We start from the raw sequence: 21,118 nt of genomic DNA, 5'->3' as shown, positions 1-21,118 counted from the left end.
ATTGCAATACGCGTCTTATGACAGAAGCAAAGACTATGGTAACCTTGCGGAAGTCTGTGCCACAGCATATTGCTTGCTCATTAAAACCCAACCAGACCAGCGAAAAATTGAAAATAAAAAGAATTAAAACAGGAGCCCAAGAAACAAATATAGCACCCCACTGGATACATGCAACGTGGGTCACTGTGGTCGTAATACCCCCTACTACTGGAGATTTTTTAATATGTTGTAGAGGAAGGCTCGTTCTATAAAACTGCGTTGGTTTCAGACGTCTCTTCCGAACTCTTCATTGCGTGTTTTACGCTCGATTGGAGCGAATTTTGGAAAAATCGCACACTTCCTCTTTTTTTCCTGCAATGACTGTGAAAGTTACGTGTCTGGCGATTTTTCCTGTTGAAGTATTCCTTGGGGCCTTGGCAAGAAAAAAACATTGATTAAAATTTAATGGTTTGATTTTCCACAAAAAAATCGCGAAGTAGGAGGAAAATTGCGAAACTTCCGGCCTTTGTATACCTGCACCGATTACAGCACGACAACAGGGATTTGGTCGCTGTGTAGAGCATAGTTTCCTCTATATGCAAAAAAAAAAAACCGCACAGTTCTAGGTGCTTTCTATAAGCCGCACCTGCCGTTCACGCCAGGCACGGTTTTCGCCAGCCCTGCGAACTTTGCTCGTGTCTAGCACCCGCCAGATTGAGATTTGGAAAAAAATGTTTCGTGGTGTGTCGTTTTCCACTATTAGGGACTGCTAAAAAAGTTTCGTAAAAATTCGGGATCGTCTTGTGGGGGTCGAGCAGGTCAGCTGGGTCATTTTGCGTGGAATCGCCCAACTGCTTGATGAAAAACGCGAGACTGTGGAAACGAAAAACAGACGACGGACACAAACTCTTAATTTCAACGTCTGTTTTTCGTCTCTTCCCGGTCTCGGGTTGTTCGTCATAGATCTTTTTGATTGTTATTTGTTTGTTCTGCTTTGTCAGTTCCTTCCTTAGTACTTCCTTCATTATTGCTGTCGCACAGACTTTGGGGAGCCCGGTAAAGGCTGCTTTATATTTAGCTTTATGCTGCTAAGAACAAGAGACGTCAAAATAGAAAGAAAGCCTAGTTACATTCCCAGCAGCGGTAACATTTGTTTAAAAAGAAAATACAGAAATACCGCACAGGGCACCTTTTGCACGACACAGCACGCGTGTGTCCAGTTGCAATCATTCGAAATTATCGGGGGAAAGCAGCTGCACGCGATTTCGAAAATGCAGTAGGACCTCTCCAAACGACGCTGCTATTCCAGTAAAGAGACAGAAAAACGAATCCACAAGAGGTAGTGTGGCGCTCAAAACACGACTTAACGCCAACGAAACTGTGTTCCCTATTCTCGGGGTGGTATACCCTATGCAACAATATAACGTGACCGCCTGAGAGAGTCATGACTTATCCGTAAGGTCCCTCATGAAATAGTCGCATGCCCCATCTGTGAGCTTCTTCATGGTAGCCTTCATACAGGGTGGTTCACCAACCATCATAGAAATTCATAGCAAAAAACGTAGGCCCCGGAGAGACATGCGGTCAAGGAATTTTTTTCTGCCAAAGCTTTTTCACATATTTGTAATATTTTTATTTCATTTCAATTGACGGAAAGTTAATTTCTTGAATTAAACGCCGAAATTTCCCAAGGCCATCTAGCGTATTATTTGCGGAAATGGGTCCCCCGTCGTCATTTTACTCAGTATAGCACGTAACCCCACTCGTAATACAATGGCAATTGCCGAAATAAATTCGCCGAAAATCCGTGGAAATGAGAGCCCTTGCCTCCACCTATTTTTTGACGGCTCAAAGTGTGCGAGCAAAGCTGCGAAGGAAGGAGGTTGCATTGACACGCCACACGGGGGGAAAGGGTTCCAAACCCAACCCACAGAAGAGTGCAGCCGCCAGGTATCAGCTTTGCCCAGGTCAGTTTCAGGGTCGCGCTCTTTTTCCTTTATTCGTGTTTTGCTCAGTGTGTTCGTTTGCTTTTGGGTGCGTACGCCGCAGTTTTCACTAGGACCGCTGATAGCGGTCTCGCAGTTTTTCTGCGCCACCTTATTGTCATGAACCTGTGTATGTATGTGTGTGTGAGAGAGAGAGTTCCATGCACGAACGCCTGTCAGCTGTCTGCTTTTTTCAATTCGTTTGTTTCAACATGCTACGGACTTCTTCACATTCAACACACTTCCTGTGTACGTTTATTAGGTTATCATTAGCGACACTTTCAATACAGAACAGGATATGCTTCCCTGAACAACATAAGACAAACCAACCCAAAACAGAAAAAAAAAAGAAAAAAAAACGAAAGGCGTGAAAGCAAAATATATCACCATGCACGAAGTATGGGTAAAAGTGTTCGAACTGTTCGCCATCTGCTGCAATGCACAGGTGAGCTCTCCGAATTGTGTCTTTCACAGCCCTTTTTATTTCGTATCTGGAAAGCGACGAGCAGAAAGCATTTTCCCCTGCTCGTCAGCCGGCGATTGCGGTTCCCTTTTGTATACTTGACCCCAGATGTAAAAGTCCATCGGCGTTAAGTCAGGAGACCTGGCGGGCCATGGCACTGGACAAAATCGACCAGCCCACTTCTCCCGGAACATGTGACGGAGCAGCTGTACTACACGAACTGCACGCCACGCGCTGTGAGGTGGAGCCCCATCGTGCCGGAACCATACGCGACTCTGTTCAGCAAGAGGCAGGTCATCAAGAAAGCTGAACACGGCATCTAAAATTTCGCTAGAGTAGCGGCTGGGATTTAGGGATCCCGTGAAACAGATTGGCCCAATAATGGCTCCGTTATAAATCCGTGCCCATACATTGAATCGCCACTCGTACTGACGCTTGCAGTCCCGTAGCCAGTGTGGGTTTGTTCGGCTCCAATAATGCGCGTTGTGGCGATTCACTTGAGAGCTATGGCAGAAGTGGGGCTCATCAGCCCAAATGATCCTGTTCACAAAGGTTCTGCTTTCCTCGGTCTGACATAGGATCCAGTTACAGAAATCCAGCCAAACTTAGCTCTCGTTGTCGCCCGGCTGGAGTTTTCTGCTTGTGTAGTATCCTCAGCCACTTGACTTTGATGTCTGTACTCACTTTGTCAGGGTGCGCAGACTTTTCGTGGAGATCATCTCCTACTTCTTTCAGGGTCTTGCCTGTTTGTCTCGACCTACTGGCAGTGATTGGGTGTGACCGGCTCTGGGTGCCGGAATGGAAACTTCCTGTTGTGCACAGTCTCAAAAATGCACGTCTTATGGTGGAAGAGCTCACCACCCTAGTTCCTGGAAGCATTTCACTGTATTTGAGGACTGCTCTGTCATAGTCCATACCTGCAGCCCCTAGAGCAATGATCATTATTGTGTTTTCTTGGTTGGAATGCACGGTGCTTGTCATCGCTGCCGTTTACTTGTTCACAGCTTTCACTGAGACCGTGAGAGTGTAAAAGGCTCCAAAAATATATTTCCTTACCTACCTGTCACCACGTCGGGTGACCTCATTTTTGATAAAATAGCTCTGATTCCCGCACTCACCGCCCATGTTTGTACCGTGAGTAAGGCTTGCAACCCTTTACCCCTCGTGCAGCGTGTCAATCTAACCTCCTTTCTTCGCAGCTTTGCGCTCGAACTTAGAACCGTCAAAAAAGAGGCGGAGCCAAAGGCTCATCTCTACGGATTTTTGACAAATTTATTTCGGCAATTGCCATTACATTAAGAGTGGGATTATATGCTAAACTGAGTAAAATGACCACGGGGAACCCATTTCCGCAAAGAAAACATCAGGTTGCGTTGGGAAATTTCGGATTTCAATGCAAGATTTTAACTTTCCGTCAACTGAAATGAAATAAAAATGTTACCAATGTGTGGCAAAAGTTATTGGCGGAAAAAGATTCCTTGACCACATGTCTCTCCGGGGCCTACGTTTTTTACTATGAATTTCTATCATGGTTGGTGGACCACCCTGTATATGGAGGAATGAAACCTAAGAACGGAACATGGCAATCCTCGAAGATCTTCGAATTTCCATTGCCCCTCGCGCAGAGTGATGTCATTTGCCGCGCACATTCTTCAAGCGAGGGCATACGGTGGCCCCCCTTCATTCGTGAGGCTCTTTACGAATGGACCCATGAGCTCATCCGTGAGCTTCCTCACGAAAGGCCCCACGGCCTCATCTCTGAGCTTCCTCACATAGGACCTCACGGCCTCATCGCTGAAACTCCTCAAAAGGGCCTCACGGCTTCATCTCTGAGGCTCCTCACGGAATACGTTGTACCCTGACGTATTGATGGCCTCACGACGACTGACCTCAAGAGGGCCCTCACGGTGGGCCTCATAAGGGGCAATGCCTCACGACTGTCCTCATGAGGAACATTCAGCGTGGTTTGGCCTCACTCACTCTCACCTCATCGTCGTGAGTTGAGGGTAAGGCGTCCTTATGAGTGAGGCCGCCCAGCTATGGGAGAGGCAATTTGTTTCAAGCGGTAGCGCCACTGTGCTGTGAAAGTAACATCGAGGCGCATTCGATGAACTAATGCGGCATCTTGACGAGATATATGTTCAGGCATGCGGAAAGCGACCGCTGGATCAACTCTGCTCAACATGGCGGGTGGAAAATGTCAGCGGTGCGTTGGCGTGTAGCCAGAGGATGTTTTATTGCCGTAAATCCGATATTGTTAATAATTATCAGACATCCATTTCTACACATTTTATCCTTGCTGGGTACGCTTTAGGCACTGACCTCAAAATCGTTATCCTTGAATCGTTTACAACAGTGACTTCAAGCGTAAAAATCACGAATCCCTTTTAATCAGAAAATTCCAGTCTCTGAAGCCTCACGATTTGAACACCCGCGCAGGCCCACTACATTAATTTAACCAGTAAATATTCTCACAAATACCATTTTTTGTATATCATTTTTCGCATAAAATAAAATAATACAATGATACACACACACACAAACTGTAAAACACCTCTCCATTTTGCTTTCCATATTTTCTCAGTTTTGTCTCTTTCTTGAGACTAGCTTCGTCTTCACGTTCTCACGGTCCATTGGTCACCTTTGTACTCCGCACCTGTGCCCTCATTCCGTCGTCATAATTCCTCGAACGTCACCTACATGCGTTCTCGCTTCCTGTGTAATTCCTTGGGCTCGCGTTATGTTCCACTTCTGATGACCCTGCTTTTGTATTTATGTTCTTTTGATTTGTACCTGTATTTGCATCATTTCCATCACCCTGTTACCCTCTCATGGCACAACTCCACCGGTCAACTGTATATATGTGCCTGTACCATGTTCATATTTTTTTATTGATTGATTTATTTACATACCCTCAAGGCCTTCGGCAATGCATGTTGTAACCTGAATTAGTGCAGTCTCGTGCATGAAAGTATTGTTTACCATGTGGAAATAAATAAATTGCTCCTATATACCGTTTAATGTCGCTCTTTGAAAATAAGGTTTAATTTTAGGGCTTTATATCTGATAATGAGGTAACCAACTGGACACTGTTCAACAAAAATCATCTCTTGCCTCAGTTTTCCCTGTCAAAACCGCTCATAGTTTCTTAGAAATGATATTTTTAAAGATATCTTGTGCATAAGTGAGTAGATTGAAGAATAGTGCATAGTCAGACAACGCATACAGCAAAGAAGCATGTTTGAATATCTCTATGCATTCAACGCTAATCGTGTTGATTTTTTAAAACTTTTTCTCAATATCTTTTTTTAATTAAACATTTCAGGGGACGCGTAGAGACGACGTTGCGAAGTTTGAATATAAATTATAGTAATATGTTCAGGTATACTTGAATTTTAGAGGTTTGCATCTTGTAATGAGGTAACCAAATGCAAACTGTACACCAAAGATCATTTCTTGGTTAAGTTTTCACCGTCGAAACTGCAAAAAAATTGTTACAAATTTGAGATTTTTCACGATACTTCATGTACAAGTGGGTAGATTAACATGTTGTGCATAGTCAGACTACCTATACAGCAAAGAAGTTTTGGAAATTAAGCGTTTCAAGGAAGACAGAATAAATGAATGATAGGGTAGAATTTGAGAGAAACTATATTAAAAATGTTCTTTCGTAATCAGTGTAGTCAGTGACAACACAAGCCATACACTTCGTCCGCTCCCACACAAGAATCGCTCCACGCGCGCACGCGCGCGAACGTAGTACCTACCGGCCAAGTGCGTACTGGGGGGAGAGAGAGAGAGCCGGCACTAGGTCGCGAAGTGGGGGCGTCGTGTAAAGTCTGGTATCGCAGGATCCTCGACGGATGAGTGGCCGGTCCCAATTGTAAGACAAATTGTCACTGACTATAAGAATTATTATTTTGCGTTCGACGTATTACAGACATCTCGCAGACACGCACATTTATCGAAACAGTTCCAGGAGAAGTGTTTGGAAGCGGAGACTATCACACATAAAAAAATGTTTAATAACATTTGACCAGGTTCTGCAGTTTGCGAACGCAATACCTTTAACTAGTTGGTGTGATACTTGACGACACAGAAAGGTTTCGAGAAATCTTTCGCGATGACACAGTTTTTATTCGATTACTATCGATAGTGATCAGGGGTTTGATACAATTTTGGTCTATTCTATATACACTACAACACACTGTGAATTCTCATTGCCATGCAGTCTGATAATGACAAATATTTTTCAGGGGGGAATATATTTATTAGACGAAACAAAAAACAAAAAAAGAACAGGGAAAGGTCGGCCTAACGGGACGTCGGCTTGCTATTCCGCAACAAAAAGAAAATTAATGAAGATGAAGAATGAACAAAGAAGAAGAAGAAATTTTCAGGGGAAATTTACATAACCAGTTATTCAAACTTGAAGAAGGGTCATCTACATGACACGCGTGCGTGAAAGTGCCCAGCGACGAAGTCGTTTTCGGAAACAACCAACAGGCTCTCTTGCGGTTGAGGATATCGTGTCAACCACAGGGGTGACACAAACCCGCCATTGTTGTAACTACCCTCAAGCGGGTGCTATTGGCAAAACTGCCATCTTGTCCTGGTCTCACGTCATAGAAAATATCATTCTGAGGTCATGCGACTTTGTTTACATGTCGTTCTGCAGCCATCGACATATTTCCGTCGTCATAAAACAAAGAGATGAATGTATTTTGCCAGCGTAAACTATGCGGTGCTTCTTCTGCAACATGGTAACCCATTTTTCCTTAGTATATGTACATCGCATCGGCTTAGTGGGTTTTAACGCGCTGAATTCACATCTTTGGAAGTCGTTAACAGTACGAGGCCTTATGTGCAAAACTGCGCGTTTTACCGCGAGACTATCGGATACAAATAATTACAGTAATCGAAAGACATCGAAAACGTCGCGCAGAAACAACAACCACATTGTTTACAGACGGTTTGGCCGCCGATCACGGGCGCCGCCATCTTTAAGGTCACCTGTGCCTTGACGTTTCCTGTGACATGCGACTAGGACATGTACAGGATGCATTGCGTTTGCCTAGCACGCTTTCGTCTGCGGAGCAATGCATCGGATGCCACCCCAGTGGTGTCAACGCACATGGCGCGGAACGCGTTCGGTTGCGGGAGCGTCAGGAGCGTCCCGGCGTATTGCCAGAACGTTTTCGACGTCGGGCGCCTTCACCTACGCGCGTCTTGAGATGACCCTTCTTCGAGTTTGAATAACTTGTTAAGTAAATTTACTCTAAAAATATTCTTCATTAACAATCTTCATAAGATGGTCGGGTAAATGTATGCCCCAATGCGAGAAGTAAAGGCGCGCCCGCTCATATCTCTTCAAGGGGAGCTCCAAATATCCTCCTATATCGTGGGGTTCTTGCTCTATTGGGATGGCTCTTAGTATCCATATATGAGGGACTGACCTTTGGAATCATTGGGTCCGTACTGCTGCTATATATTTTTCTTTGTAGATCATATTTCTCCACGCAGAGAATGCGTCCTTCATGCAGAACAGATGTCCAGTGTACAGTGACGAAACAATGGCTCCCGTTGCCGTGGAAAAGTCATGTGTCTAATAGACAAATTTATTCCTGAGAAACCTTATCCCGGCCACGTCCAATTCCAGCCATCAGCCGGCACAAAATGTCAGCAAAAGGCGTATGTTGGCATGCAAAACACTTGATCTATGTAATCCTCTTTGGAGAAACGGCGGAATAACAATGGCTTCCCTCGTACTGCTCTAGTTACCACGCAGAAGGTCAACACGTGCCTTTATAATTAGAGTGATCTTAACATGTTGAACTCTTTGCACGGCAATACAGCAGACTGCTTTGTAAAGAGAGTTGCGCCATATCACTGGCTGCATGGGGCAGATCATCACCGAAATCAGTAATAACCAGCGGCTCCAATTTCGAGGTATCAGAACGGAAGACGAAATCGCACTCAAAATGAACTTAATCATTGTCACTCTGGTGGTTTTCCTTATGTCGGGACCTGCACAGTGAGTATGAATTATTTATTTGACAACATGTTCAGATATCTATGCAGGCGGACGCACACGGATATAATATGGCGGTTATAGCTTGGACACTAATGAGTGCTAGTGTTACAAATACTCTCGTTAAGTCAGCTTCGTCACTGCTCTACTTAAGGCTATGCTCTCCGCTCCTTGTTTGCGCGCTACCATCGAGGGATGGCAGCACCGCTGCGAAATTGTTTTCTTCATATTTTTTTCCCTCGGCGCTGGGGGCGGAGCATCCCGCTTGCGCATGTCCCATGTGTCGCTGTCGCAGATCGCAGTGGCAGTGGCTTTGGAGGAAATTGTCTTCTGTCTCTCGCGCGGCGGTCTTTCCGAAACCTTCGCTCGGAGGGAACGTGGCAACGAGGCTGCCCTGTCGAAAAAAACCATACAGCCATCTGTATGAGCAATCATATGAGGCTCGTATATGTGTTTATTGTATGAGCAATCATATGAGCTATATGAGCATGTATGAGCTATATGAGCATGTATGAGCTATATGAGCATGTATGAGCTATATGAGCATGTATGAACTATATGAGCACTCTCTCAAACAGCGTATGAGATATATGAGCACTCTCATACAGCGTGTTCATGTACATGAATGCACAACCGTCTGAACAAACGTGCAACGGCGTGATTAGGCCAAAATGACAACACGTGATTACAAAATACCGGTTTATTCAGGTACTGGCGCGACGTAGGTCCTTCAGAAAGCTTGCCAAATGCTTTTGATGAGCTTTTTTCGTTTCTGTACAGGCACCTTTGATGTCGATAGCTTACCGTTTTCTGCATATTTGACGAAGGTATCTGTTGAAAAGAACGAACAAAATTACAACTGCGCTAAATTTCTGCGCCTACAAGTATTCCAGTTCCCACAACTTATACAGCCGTATGGGTTTATGCTGAAATGAACATGACTAGGGCCTGTTTCTCATCCCAACGCGTAGATCACACCTTCAAAGCATTAAGTTGTATTTAGTCAGTCGGAATAACGCACGAGGTCATTTTGCCGATTAAAATTTAACGTAACCTTCCTCTAATGCTGGTGATGTCCAATGAACGCGGTTCTGAAACATCTGAGTATGTTTGCGTTGTGGTTGCAAAACTGAGTGCATGTACTTGTTCGCGCAGCAACGGGTTACTGACACAGAGTGTTCGTGGCTTGCTTCACTTTGGGGCATCCAAATACACATTTTTTTTCATGCTAACGTGCGATTTCGGTATGCCCTGGTGCACGACTTTATTTTAAACACTCTATACACACATGCAAAGGCTATCAGCGAACCGGCTTTCCACAAAAAGTAAAAAAAAAGCACGAATATGGTAGTTGCAGACAGCTAACCCGACAGACATAAAGGGCGATAACGGAAAAACGGGACTGCAACGTACCTGTATTGCGCACACACCTGCCACGGCTTCTGTAGTTTGATTCTAAGGTACACACACAAAACATCTTCAGTGATCACTGAAACGGTACAAAGACGCTGTCACAGCATGGAGACGGCGACGAAAATATGACTCCCACGCAGAGCGCAGCGAAATACGTCCAGACGGCTCCGAGAAGCAGGGTAGAATAAGCAAGTAAGCGTCCAAGCACTGAGATGGCACTCGCAACGGCTTGAATGAGAATCCGGGAGCCAAAGAGAATGTAGGACACGATCGGAACGGGAAATATGCACCTAAAATTTGAACAGAATCGGACGAAAGGAAATGGAGCTGCGACCGTTACGGCCCGCCGACTGTGACGAGCGTCTCTTGAAAGGCCATCACCAGACGCTGTGGCGCCAGCACTTCTAGGTGAATAATTGGTTAACTAAACGGTCAACCTTTCTCATACTGCTCATACTGCTCATATCTTTCTCATACTACTCGAAATGCAGCTCATACTGCGCATAACGTTGCTCATACTGCGCATAACGTTGCTCATACTGCGCATAACGTTGCTCATACTGCTCATTGCTTTTCTCGTATTGCTTATATCTGCGCACATAGCGCGTCGTTGGCCTTGCCGTGTGGTTCATACCATTGCTCATACTGCCCATAGCGCTGCTCATACTGCTCATTGCCTTTCACATATTGCTCATTGCCTTTCACATATTGCTCATTTCTTTACACATATTGCTCATTTCTTTACACATAGAAAGTTATATGAGTTTTTTCAACAGGGTGGTTTCACACAAGTTTTCATGGGCCGAGCACGAGCATATTTATGTGTATGGGACTGTTCACACAACTGCTGCTCTCAATTCCATATGTTTCAATGGGATCCGTGTTGCGTCTGTGAGGCGCACAGACGAGAAACTCTCCTGACGCCGCTATTGCGCCGAAACTTTTCTCGTTTCATTGGCGCCTTTTCGTTTTCTGCAATGTGCAGTCCAAGTTGGCGGACTTTGTTTTCGTCGGCCATGACGTCGTGCATGCGTCCAGCGTGTTACATCAACCCTGGGCTCGTAACTCAAGTTTCTGCTCTGCGCATCACATTCTCATTATGATCATCATTGCAGATCTCATAACCCCCCTGTGAGCCATGGGGTAGTGGTCCAATATTGTAGTGTGGAATTTCCTCAGTCATCATCATCCCGTATGTGTTGTTGTGGCTGTTTGCAGACTTGAAACTCTGGAGTTTGAATGATTCGGGAAATATTCTGATTTTTAGAGGGTGGAATGAAATGGTGACAGTATCAAGAGAGGGGGAATATACGCATACCGCTGCTTCAACAAAATGCAATAGCCTTGGTGGCCCTTTGAGAATCGTTCTTTCGAACACACGAGCAGTAAGTGGGATCCCCTAGGCTTGTGATGCAAGGCTGTAGATAAAAAAAAAAAATCGGTGTATAAAAAGCAATTTTTTTTATGCTTCGCTTTTTCTTTTTTTTTTCTTTTTTTTCACGCTCCTTGCTCTCCTTTATGGAAGTGACGGTTTCCTCCTAGTAAGCGCGGAGCCGTCGAGAGCAAGCGGGTTGCGGCCTGACCTTGAGGTATGATTCACGTATCGTTTGCTCCTACATTTGTCGATGCTTTTATTGTTTTTAGTGGCGGTGCGTGCGCGAGATGTGGCGTGTATGGCTCAACTGCTCCGATCGTCTCGGCTGGTTTGTCATCGCTTCGCAGTTTTGCTGACCGCTTCGGGAACGGCTTGAAGTGATAATACATTTGGACTTGCTTACAGAATGAGGGACGCTAATTGGGGAGACGGAACTGAGCAAAGCCGAGCGACCAACTTGTGTCTGATTTTTCGTTCTTCGCAATTTGGGTGATGATAACATTGTGCACAATTACAGCATGCGGATTAGGCGATACAAATCTATCAAGTAGCTATGCGTGGCGTATTACAGAGAAAGCACAGTATTCTGTACCTGTCTGCTGCAGTCCCAGTTGGAATCACACCTATATGGCTTTATGAGCAACGATAAAGGTAGGAATGGACATAGTCACTGGTCATGTCTCCTGTTTATATGTTGGTATCCGGCTTTCTCTTCTACTGCCCACGCGTTGGAGATAGCGAACTTGGGGAACCAAACAACCACTACATTCTGACTGTGGCTGGAGACACAGTACAGGCTGCACAGCGGCGCACAATCGCTATGATTTCACGTGCCATGCGCCTCACCTTATTTTGAGTGTGCGTGCCTGTTTAAGAATAGTGGAACACAAAACAAATAAATAAAAAATAAAATAATGAAACGAAGCGGTCTTCTTGCTTGACACATACTCTCACGCACACACGTAATAATGAAATGACGATGGAATGGGAAGTTCACGGAATGTGTGAACGTTTTCAAGTGCACTGGAAACACGAAGTAATCTTGTTCTTTCGTACTGTTTTTGCACTAATGAAACGCATCAATGACTGATATCAGGAGGTTGAAGAGGTTGAAAAAAATAAGCCCACTTCGCATATGTAATCATAAAGGTCAGAATGGAAAAACAACAGGCGCCTGCGACAGATTTGTATCTGTTCCCGCGGACAGCTTCTGCTTTCGACAATGCATTTTCGAACAAAGTACAGGGTGACCTCTTCTATTCCATACATATTTTTATATTATTAACTAATACTAATCGTTTGTTTTTCTTTCTTTCTTTTTTGCCTTGAACCACCAGCAAAACTGTCTATATTGTGGTGTGATATATACAGTTGTACAAAGAAGTCAGGGTTGGACTTATCTCCACTCTGGAGTATCGTTGTTCCAAGTTACCTCTGTGCAGTTTCACTCACTTCGTGTGGATGGAAAAAGTGACCGCCACAAACGACAGCATAAATTTTGATTTTGTTAGAGGATGCCTTTCCATCGGGATCGGGTACAGGCAGGCACAAGAACTAACAGCATCAGTCGGCCTCCCATTCCTGTCGCGTAAGCTCTACCAGAAATGTGGGAACACAGTTGTGGAAAACCTTCAGTCAGCGACATTAGACTCCCTGAAGAGAGCCGCGGCCGAAAAGGTTGAGCTTGCCAAACAACGGAAGGAGTGTCGCGATCCCGACGGCTTTTCGAATATCCCAGTCATTGTAGATGGATGGAGCAAGCGATCTTTCGGCCATGGGTGCAATGCGAATAGCGGGGTGGCTGTCATTGTCGGTCGTTACACGCGCAAGATTCTCTACATCGGAGTACGCAACAAGTCTGCACAACCTGTCGACGCGCTGAGTAGGAGCATAAGGAGCCTCTACCACACTCGTGTTCTTGCAACTGGTAATCGTCTTCAACGTCCATGGAGCGAGACATTATTGTACAGGGATTCAAAGAAAGTGAAGAAATGTACGGCCTTAGGTACACTACATTGATTGGAGATAGCAGTGTTTTCGTTGCAGTCCAGGAACAGGTTCCTTACGGCTGTTCAGTATCCACAGCGGCTGTCCAAGCGAGCACTGATCCGTCAAGGGGGGCGAGATGCCGTGGAACTTGAAAGCAGAACGGAAAAGGGCAATCTTCTTCTCAGATCCAACATGATGACTGAAATCAAGAAAGCAATAGACGTACTTGCAGACAGATCCGATATGCTGCTCCTCGACGCAACAAGTAATGCCGCTGAGACTTACATGAGCATGGTGGCGCGTACAGTCGGTGGCAAACGCGTTGACTAGGCAAAGGGTAAAAGTTACGGTAACAGATGTCGCGTCGCAGCACTTGCATACAACATGAGAGGTGAAAGATGGCACGACTTCTATCTGCGCAAGTTCGTCGCGAAAAGTCCATCATCCGCTCTGAAGAAACTAATAACATCAAGACAAACGCGCAAAGGTTCCAATGTCGAGAACAACCAAATTCGCAAGTACTGTTGAAGACAAGGGCTATGGAGGACAGTCTCAAAGACCCGATCTGGACAGGACAGTTTTTATTGAGAAAGCTAAAGACTCTGTGCGTGGCATACAGTTGACCAGCCAGGAAGCTCACAGTCTGCAGAAGTCTACACTAGAACAGAACAAGTCCGACCTATGGCACTCACAAAGAAAGATGAGGATATCACCAACCTGAATACATAGTATATGTCGCCCACATAGAAAAACATTCAAGCACTCTTCTTTAGTGAAGGTCATAATGTATCCCAAGTCGTTCCGCAGCAAAGATTGTCAGAGTGTCATCGACCACGAGGAAAACGCAGCATCATCATTCCAAGCGAGATGCCCGAACGTTGAAGTGAAAAAATGTGGCCTTTTCGTCGACCCTGATAGTATGCACCACTCCTGACAGCCTTATCAACAACGACGGAATCCTCGAAATAAGATGCCCTGTAACAGCAGAGAATTACATGACCATCGCAGAAACCGCTCGCAACCATTCCATCGGCGTAACAATATCGAAAGACGGCAGCTTATATCTTCCAGAATCACACAAGTACTTCTATCAAATACTAGCTCAGCTAAACATTGCGAAGAGGAGCTACTGCACACTCGCAGTGTGGTCGTCGACGGACCTGCAAGTTGTAACCATCAATAGGAACCTTGCGTTCTGGCAAAAAATATTGCCTGACATTAGGAACTTTTATGTAGTATATATGATTCCTGAGCTAGTTGATCCACGATTCACGAGACACATGGAACTACGGGATAAAGCAGTGGACATGAGCGAACTGGACGAACTTTTTAAATTCTGTGGCAACTTCATCATCCTGGCAAGCTGCATAAGAATGCTATTCGCGTGCAGTGAGTGTAGATATCGTGTGTGTATACGGTCAGTACAGACTAGTACGTATTTTGAGTACTGTATTTAAAATAATGTCTTTCAAATACCATTAGCGGTATTTTGGCACTCTACTTAATACGTTTTGTTTTGTGTATTTGTACGCTATTTAAAATGCATGTTATGGTATTTTCTACTCCATACCCTAATTACATATTTTGGATCTCCCTCTCAGACTTTCTGTGTCTCGTCTTTCTATTATCTTGCTTGTTCAGTGGAAATTTCCTGAGTGCCTCGGACTTGACCCGGAAATTGGCCCTTCTTGGAAGTCTCCATTTAGAGATCTTGCCCTGTGTGTACTAATCCTTGGCCAGTGAGGGTTCAATTATGTGTGCCCTGACGCGGTGACGCCGAATTCTGACCTCGTCGAGCAGGGACCTGCTAGAAGTTGGCTTTGTTTTGGGTCACATATACTTAGTGGAGTTATGTGGTACCTCTTTGTCATCTTTTTGGGACTTATGTTTAGATGACTTCTACCACACAGAGGCGGCTAGCGTAGTGCGCGGAGTTTAGGTGATTCATGTCACATAGCAGCAACTTGCCGCATTGACCAGTGACTTTTTTGCGTTCAAGGATGAATAGTACCTTAATTGTATTTCAAATACCATATGAAGTACTTTACCCTATCTTAAATACTTCGATTTTCATGTGCTTATACTCTATCTTAATTACAATCTAACGTTAGTATTTATTGTATTTTCTTAAATACATTTTCGAGTATCTTGTACACGTCTGACTCAGTCTGCATGCAATGCAATCCCGGGCTATGCACAACTGTATACAGGGTGTTTCAAAAAACGTGTCATTCGGACTTTATAAAAAAACGGGGCGACGGAAAAATACGGGGTAAACGGCATTTGTGTGGCAACTGAATTTGCCATCTTGCAAAAATATTTTCATTTGATTTTATTTAAAATAAATTGAATTTCTTTAATTGAACTCCAAAATTTCCCAAGTCAACCTAACGTTTTTTTACAGAATTAGAGAGCCTGTAGCGAACTTAGTCAGATCCACCAAGAAATCCGCTCGATATTGCAAATGGAACTGCCCAAAAAAAGTCCCGAAATTGAGGCTTCAAAGTTTCGGGTATTCAACGGCGCACGAAATCAGACGCAAAGATTTGTGGAGAGGAGGACTTGCTCCTGCCCACATGAAAGATAGAAGGTCAAAAAAAAAAGCAGGGCGGGAAAAAAGAGGCGGAATCATTTTTGTTTGCCGCTTATCAACGTATGGTGGAATGTCGCCCGCCTTGTTATCGGCGCGTCTTGTGCTGGACGCCGGTCCGGCGATAAACTGTTCTAGCTCCATGGGGGCAGGAACATGTCCTGCCCTTCGCGCATCTTTGCGACTGATTTGGTGCGCCGTTGAATACCCGAAACTCCGAAGCCTCAACTTCGGGACTTTTTTTGGGCAGTTCCATTTGCAATATCGAGCGGATTTCTTGGTGGATCTGACTAAGTTCGCTACGGACTCTCTAATTCTGTAAAAAAAAAAAAAAACGTTAGGTTGACTTGGGAAATTTTGGAGTTCAATTAAAGAAATTCAATTTCTTTTAATTAAAATCAAATGAAAATATTTTTACAAGGTGGCAAATTCAGTTACCACACAAATGCCGTTTACCCCGTATTTTTCCGTCGCCCCGTTTTTTTATAAAGTCCGAATGACACGTTTTTTGAAACACCCTGTATACGCTCCTGTTTGTGAGCGCACTGCGGGAGCAATCGGACTGTGCATGGCTGGCGCTTCCCTTTCATTCTTTATATATATATATATATATATATTCCTTTCAATATATCCGCCCTCCCCCCATCCCCCCATCGAAATGTTTGCAAATCACACCATGGGGATAGGGTGACGGCAGGAATATCCCCATGACTTGCCTGCGTCTGTTATTTCACGTATCATAATCGCATAATTCAACATAGGTACACGGCCGAAAATATGATGTGCTGAACCATCGGTGCAAGCACGCGAATAACTGTGGATGAAGCCGTGTGGTAGGTCTCACACAAATCCTGTAGCTAGACCCGGAAAAACTCAACGGACATCCATAACGATGAAAGACACTGAAAAGGTTAGCCAGCTGTAGGACTCGAACCCACATCTTCTGGATTGTATGTATTTGTCCCTTCTATGTTGTTCCAGCCTCAGAACATCAGTTCTTTCACATCCATAACGAGCAAGGCGCAGGCAAGATCAACCGTCGTCTTATATGCCCAGTGTCAATAACTTTAGCTGGATTTTTTTGTACCTCTTGTAGTCACGGTCACCCGCATACATGTTATTTGCGCTCACCTGTGTGTACGTGGTGCAACTAAGCAGAAATGAATAACACTTGTCTATGCAGATGAACAGTCCATTTGATTGCCTTTAATTTTGTCCTCTTGACAACTAGTACACATAGCTCCCACACTTAGGAATGACCCAGAGTACATAGAAGTGGCACTAAGGAACGAAGAGAAGCACATGCACGATAAAATTCCATAAACAGATGGTCTGATTTATGACGAACAGAACCTGCTGTTGTATATAAGGACAGCCGCACACGGCGTTCGAAAGGTCCTCATGAGTGGAATGCTACACAATAATAATGGTACACAATTCAAGCGTCTTTCCGACACACTTGTTCAAAATCAAGGCACGTCTTCTCGTTCTCAAGCCACATTTCACGGCGATCCTTCCCGTAGCGGCAGCTTAGTAACATCCTGGACACCTTATCACGCACACCTCATGTTATCGTGCACTTGTGTTGGTCGCATGAGATGTCAGCACATCTGACCATGGCACTTGACCATGCCAGATTCAGCTATGAATACTGTCCTTCGCTCCATATTTAGACTGAAGCATATACTGGGTCGTGAACCAGTGTAATAAAACAAGCGCATCCCCGAAAACATCACGCAACTGACACACAGAAAGTACAAGACGTACCTTCTCTTCAACACGTATTTGTATCGTGCATTACGCCACGATTACGCCAATTTATGTCCTACTGATTGCAGCCGAGGTCGCAGTAACAGGCCATGCGTGAGGAATATCGATGCACGACGCTGACGCCGGACAGAGCAGGCAAAGTCATTCACCATGATAAGACACGCGCCGTTCTGTCCCGTCGCCAAGGCAGGTTGAAACAACAACCTCACGCAGTGCACGTAGCCGTTTGCCTTCCCTCTCGCTCTCGCACCTCCCATCTCGATGTATCCCCTCTCCCGGAGCGGAAGCCCACTGGGGGCAGCACAATGCAGCCCATGCTAGCAGACGACAAATGTCCACACATTTGTCCCGTTCTTCTTGAATAATACGAAGGTTAAAGTTGCAACTTAGCTTGCACTGTCATCAGGGGACACAGATGCACATCCTGACATATTTTTCAGGCGTTTATTTCGTCGCTGAAAGATCTGAGGAAGTGATTTTTGCTGCTCCCATAGGACTCCATGTATTCGCATTCACAGAAACAAAAAATCGTTTAAATTCGCCTATTTGCTGTATTCAGATAAAAAAATATGTCAGGACGTGCAGAATTTGCCCATGTATTACCAGCTCGGCGTACTGCTCCATTACTGCGGTAGTTTTCGAGATGAACTTCCCAAAGCAATGCCCATAGAGAATACATTGGGTTGATTCCGCCTTAACGCCTTTTTTTCTTGAGTTAAAGTAACAGCTGTTATAAATTTTTAAACAGACTGTATAGTGCAATATAACCACCATGTTTTAAGGTACCTTCATGTAGAACTCGCCTTTGTGATGACACATACAAGCCCTCATCTCTCAGTCCTTCATGCTTTTCGCACTAATGAATTTTGAACACTGCTGGAAGCTGGACTGGGTGCCGACTAGAGCACTGCACGAGCCCGGGCCGGGCGGTGCTTTGCTCTTTGGTGCTTTGCTCTCGGTGCTTGTTTTTTTTAGGTGGGGCTGGACCAGGCTCGGGTTTCACCGATCGAGCCCGGGCCAGCTACGAGTTTGGCAACACCGGACATGGTCCGGCATGTACGCGAATATATTTCACGAGACGGGACAGCTGAATTTTCATGTTACTTGTTTTCCCATTGGGTATGAGATACTATGGTATCCTCACCTGAGAACTATCACTTTTTTATGTGATCATGCTTATTTCGTGTGATGGGCCTGGATTTCACACGGCACTCACACACATTTGGAGAGGATTGGTGCAGCGGGAGCGCTGCCTCACGAGTGTCAGTTAGGTTAGGTGTTGGGACATATTTCGTTCCTGTGAGGGTCCGGCACGAGGGTCAGCTAGGTTAGGTGTTCCGGCATATCTCGTTCGCGTGAGAGTTCGAGAAAGGGGAACTAACACCGGTGCATGCGCAATAGAGCGGAGACGAGTCTCTCTTGAACCGCAAGGTACATACATATTGCCCACGCGCCGCTGCATGCTGCCTTCTCAAGCAAGCCGAGCAAGCACCAAGCACAGGGCAGCTTGCCTGCAGAGGAACATAGCCGCGCCACTCGAGTGTACCTCCTCACTCTCCTCCAATTAGCTGCGTCCTTCTCCTCGATGCGCTGTGCTCTTTAGTACATCCAAATACGCCTTCGGGCCTCGAGAACACATAGAGCCAAGGCAGACCTGGGACCTGGCCTGAGCATGAAAAGAGTCGGGTACTGACTGGACCCTGGCTGGAAATGTATAGAAGACGTCTGGCCCGGGCCGGGTGCGGACCGTAGCAGCCGGGCCTGGGAAGGTGACACGCAACCACCATGGATGATTGGTGACTCCAAACTAAGGTTCAATGACGCGAATTTACAGACCTGTTTCTTTGTTCCTGTCTTCAAACGCGGCGAGCGTCAAGACCCTGGAAATTACCGCCCCATCTACTTAACGAGTACATCGTGTAAGAGTGGGCTAAGGCGTCCGCTCGTTGGTGGTAACCAAGGTCGTGCTGAAGACTGGGAGGTGGTGGGTTCGAATCCTACCACCGGCTGTGCTGTCTGAGGTTTTCCCTGGGTTTTCCGAAGACTTTCCAGACGAATGTCGGCACAGTTCCCCCTGAAGTCGGCCCAGGACGCATACTAACCCCCCTGTCCCCCACTCCTTCCTGCTATCCTCTCTCCGTCTGTTCACATCTGTACGTCGCTCATAGCCACAGTTGCTTCGCGGCGCTAACACCCAATCAAAAAAAAAAAAAAAAAAACATCGTGTAAGATCATGGAATAACATTATTCACTCGCTTATACAGGGTGTGTGCAGATAAACCCAACCGGCATTAGCGCACTTACCTTTTTGTCTACTTAACTGATGAAGTTCCGGTGGCGCACGGTGGCGCATTTATGCGTGCGAAATCTACAGAAAAATCCTGGAAGCCATACTCAGTTTAGAAAATAAACAGAGCGACGAATGCGACGGCTTCTATTTCCTCTTCACCACCTTCTTTGTCCCCTTTCTCTGATGTAGATTAGTATAAATATCTCTACCAAGTGTTCAATGTATCGCACCTGGTGAAGGACGGACACTGTCCGACAGCTTGTTTTTCATTAAAATAAATATTTCAATGTCGTTAAATACTTATCTTACCACTCTCTATACCTTTAATTTACTGAGTCGCTTTATTTTTCCCATCCAGGTCAACGACTGAGGCCAGTTCGAAAACTCTGCCCCATTGCTTTTGAACTTGAGTGTAACGCTGTATCGTGTGCCGCCAACACTCCTGTGCTATACAATTAACTCAACCCAAATTTCCTATAGATACCTCCTTTTGTTGCGGCGTTGGCATATTGTAGATTCATTTAACTAATCTGGTAATTTAAATTTAATAATACCCTCCACTACCCTGAACCTTCTACACTGCCACTGTTTCGCGAAGTTTTGTGCTCCTAATCTTAGCCACTCCCTCCCAAGCCATGTCCGTACGTAGTATAATGATTATAATGATTATATTTCTCATTCGTTCTTTGCTACAGCAGTCACCACTATGTACTACTCTACACCTGTTTACCCAAACCTGGTATGTCATTTCGACTGTAACTAACATGTAAAATTTCCGGGGGCAATTTCCGGGGGCAAGCAAACCCGAAAATAATGCAGCTACTACTTGAAATAAAAAGAAAGAAAAGACACTTTGACGACTGGCAAAAAGTCGGATGACAGTTGACCAACGACTCTTTCGGCGACCCAATGTTGGCGCAATGTTCCATAGTGATAGGCAGAGCGACGTTTGCAAGCCTCCGGCTAGGGGGCACATCTGTACCAAGAAACGAGCTCGGTGACCAAGCACTTGCCGTGCACGGCTGGGTTAGCGAGCCAAGCTCTTGCCAAGCTTGGTTCAATCTCGGTGTGTGACCTTGGGGAGAGGGAAACGCGGAATGGTGTAGCACTGCACAAGTTCTTTCGATTGCCTAGTAATTGTCTCAAACCAAAAGCAGTAAGAAACAGAGACCTTATCTTCATGGTGAGCTAATGCGACAAGCAATTCCTCATTTCAGTGTTGTTTGTGTACGC

At 45.3% G+C, this 21,118-nt stretch overlaps 1 protein-coding gene across 1 annotated transcript in view; it reads left to right on the top strand.

Annotated features, from left to right (window-relative positions):
* Window positions 1–8,186: 8,186 nt before the first annotated feature.
* Window positions 8,187–21,118, top strand: part of LOC135388295 (uncharacterized) — a 70,546-nt gene continuing 57,614 nt past the window's right edge. Inside the window, exon 1 of the mRNA XM_064617757.1 lies at window positions 8,187–8,461. Within this exon, the coding sequence (XP_064473827.1) occupies window positions 8,325–8,461 (137 nt within the window). The 5' untranslated portion in view covers window positions 8,187–8,324. The remainder of the gene's footprint in view (window positions 8,462–21,118) is intronic.

The sequence above is a fragment of the Ornithodoros turicata genome, chromosome 1, assembly GCF_037126465.1.
Source record: "Ornithodoros turicata isolate Travis chromosome 1, ASM3712646v1, whole genome shotgun sequence".
Classification (NCBI taxonomy): domain Eukaryota; kingdom Metazoa; phylum Arthropoda; class Arachnida; order Ixodida; family Argasidae; genus Ornithodoros; species Ornithodoros turicata.
The sequence above is the reverse complement of the archived record's forward strand: the minus strand, read 5'-3'. Positions and strand labels throughout refer to the sequence as shown.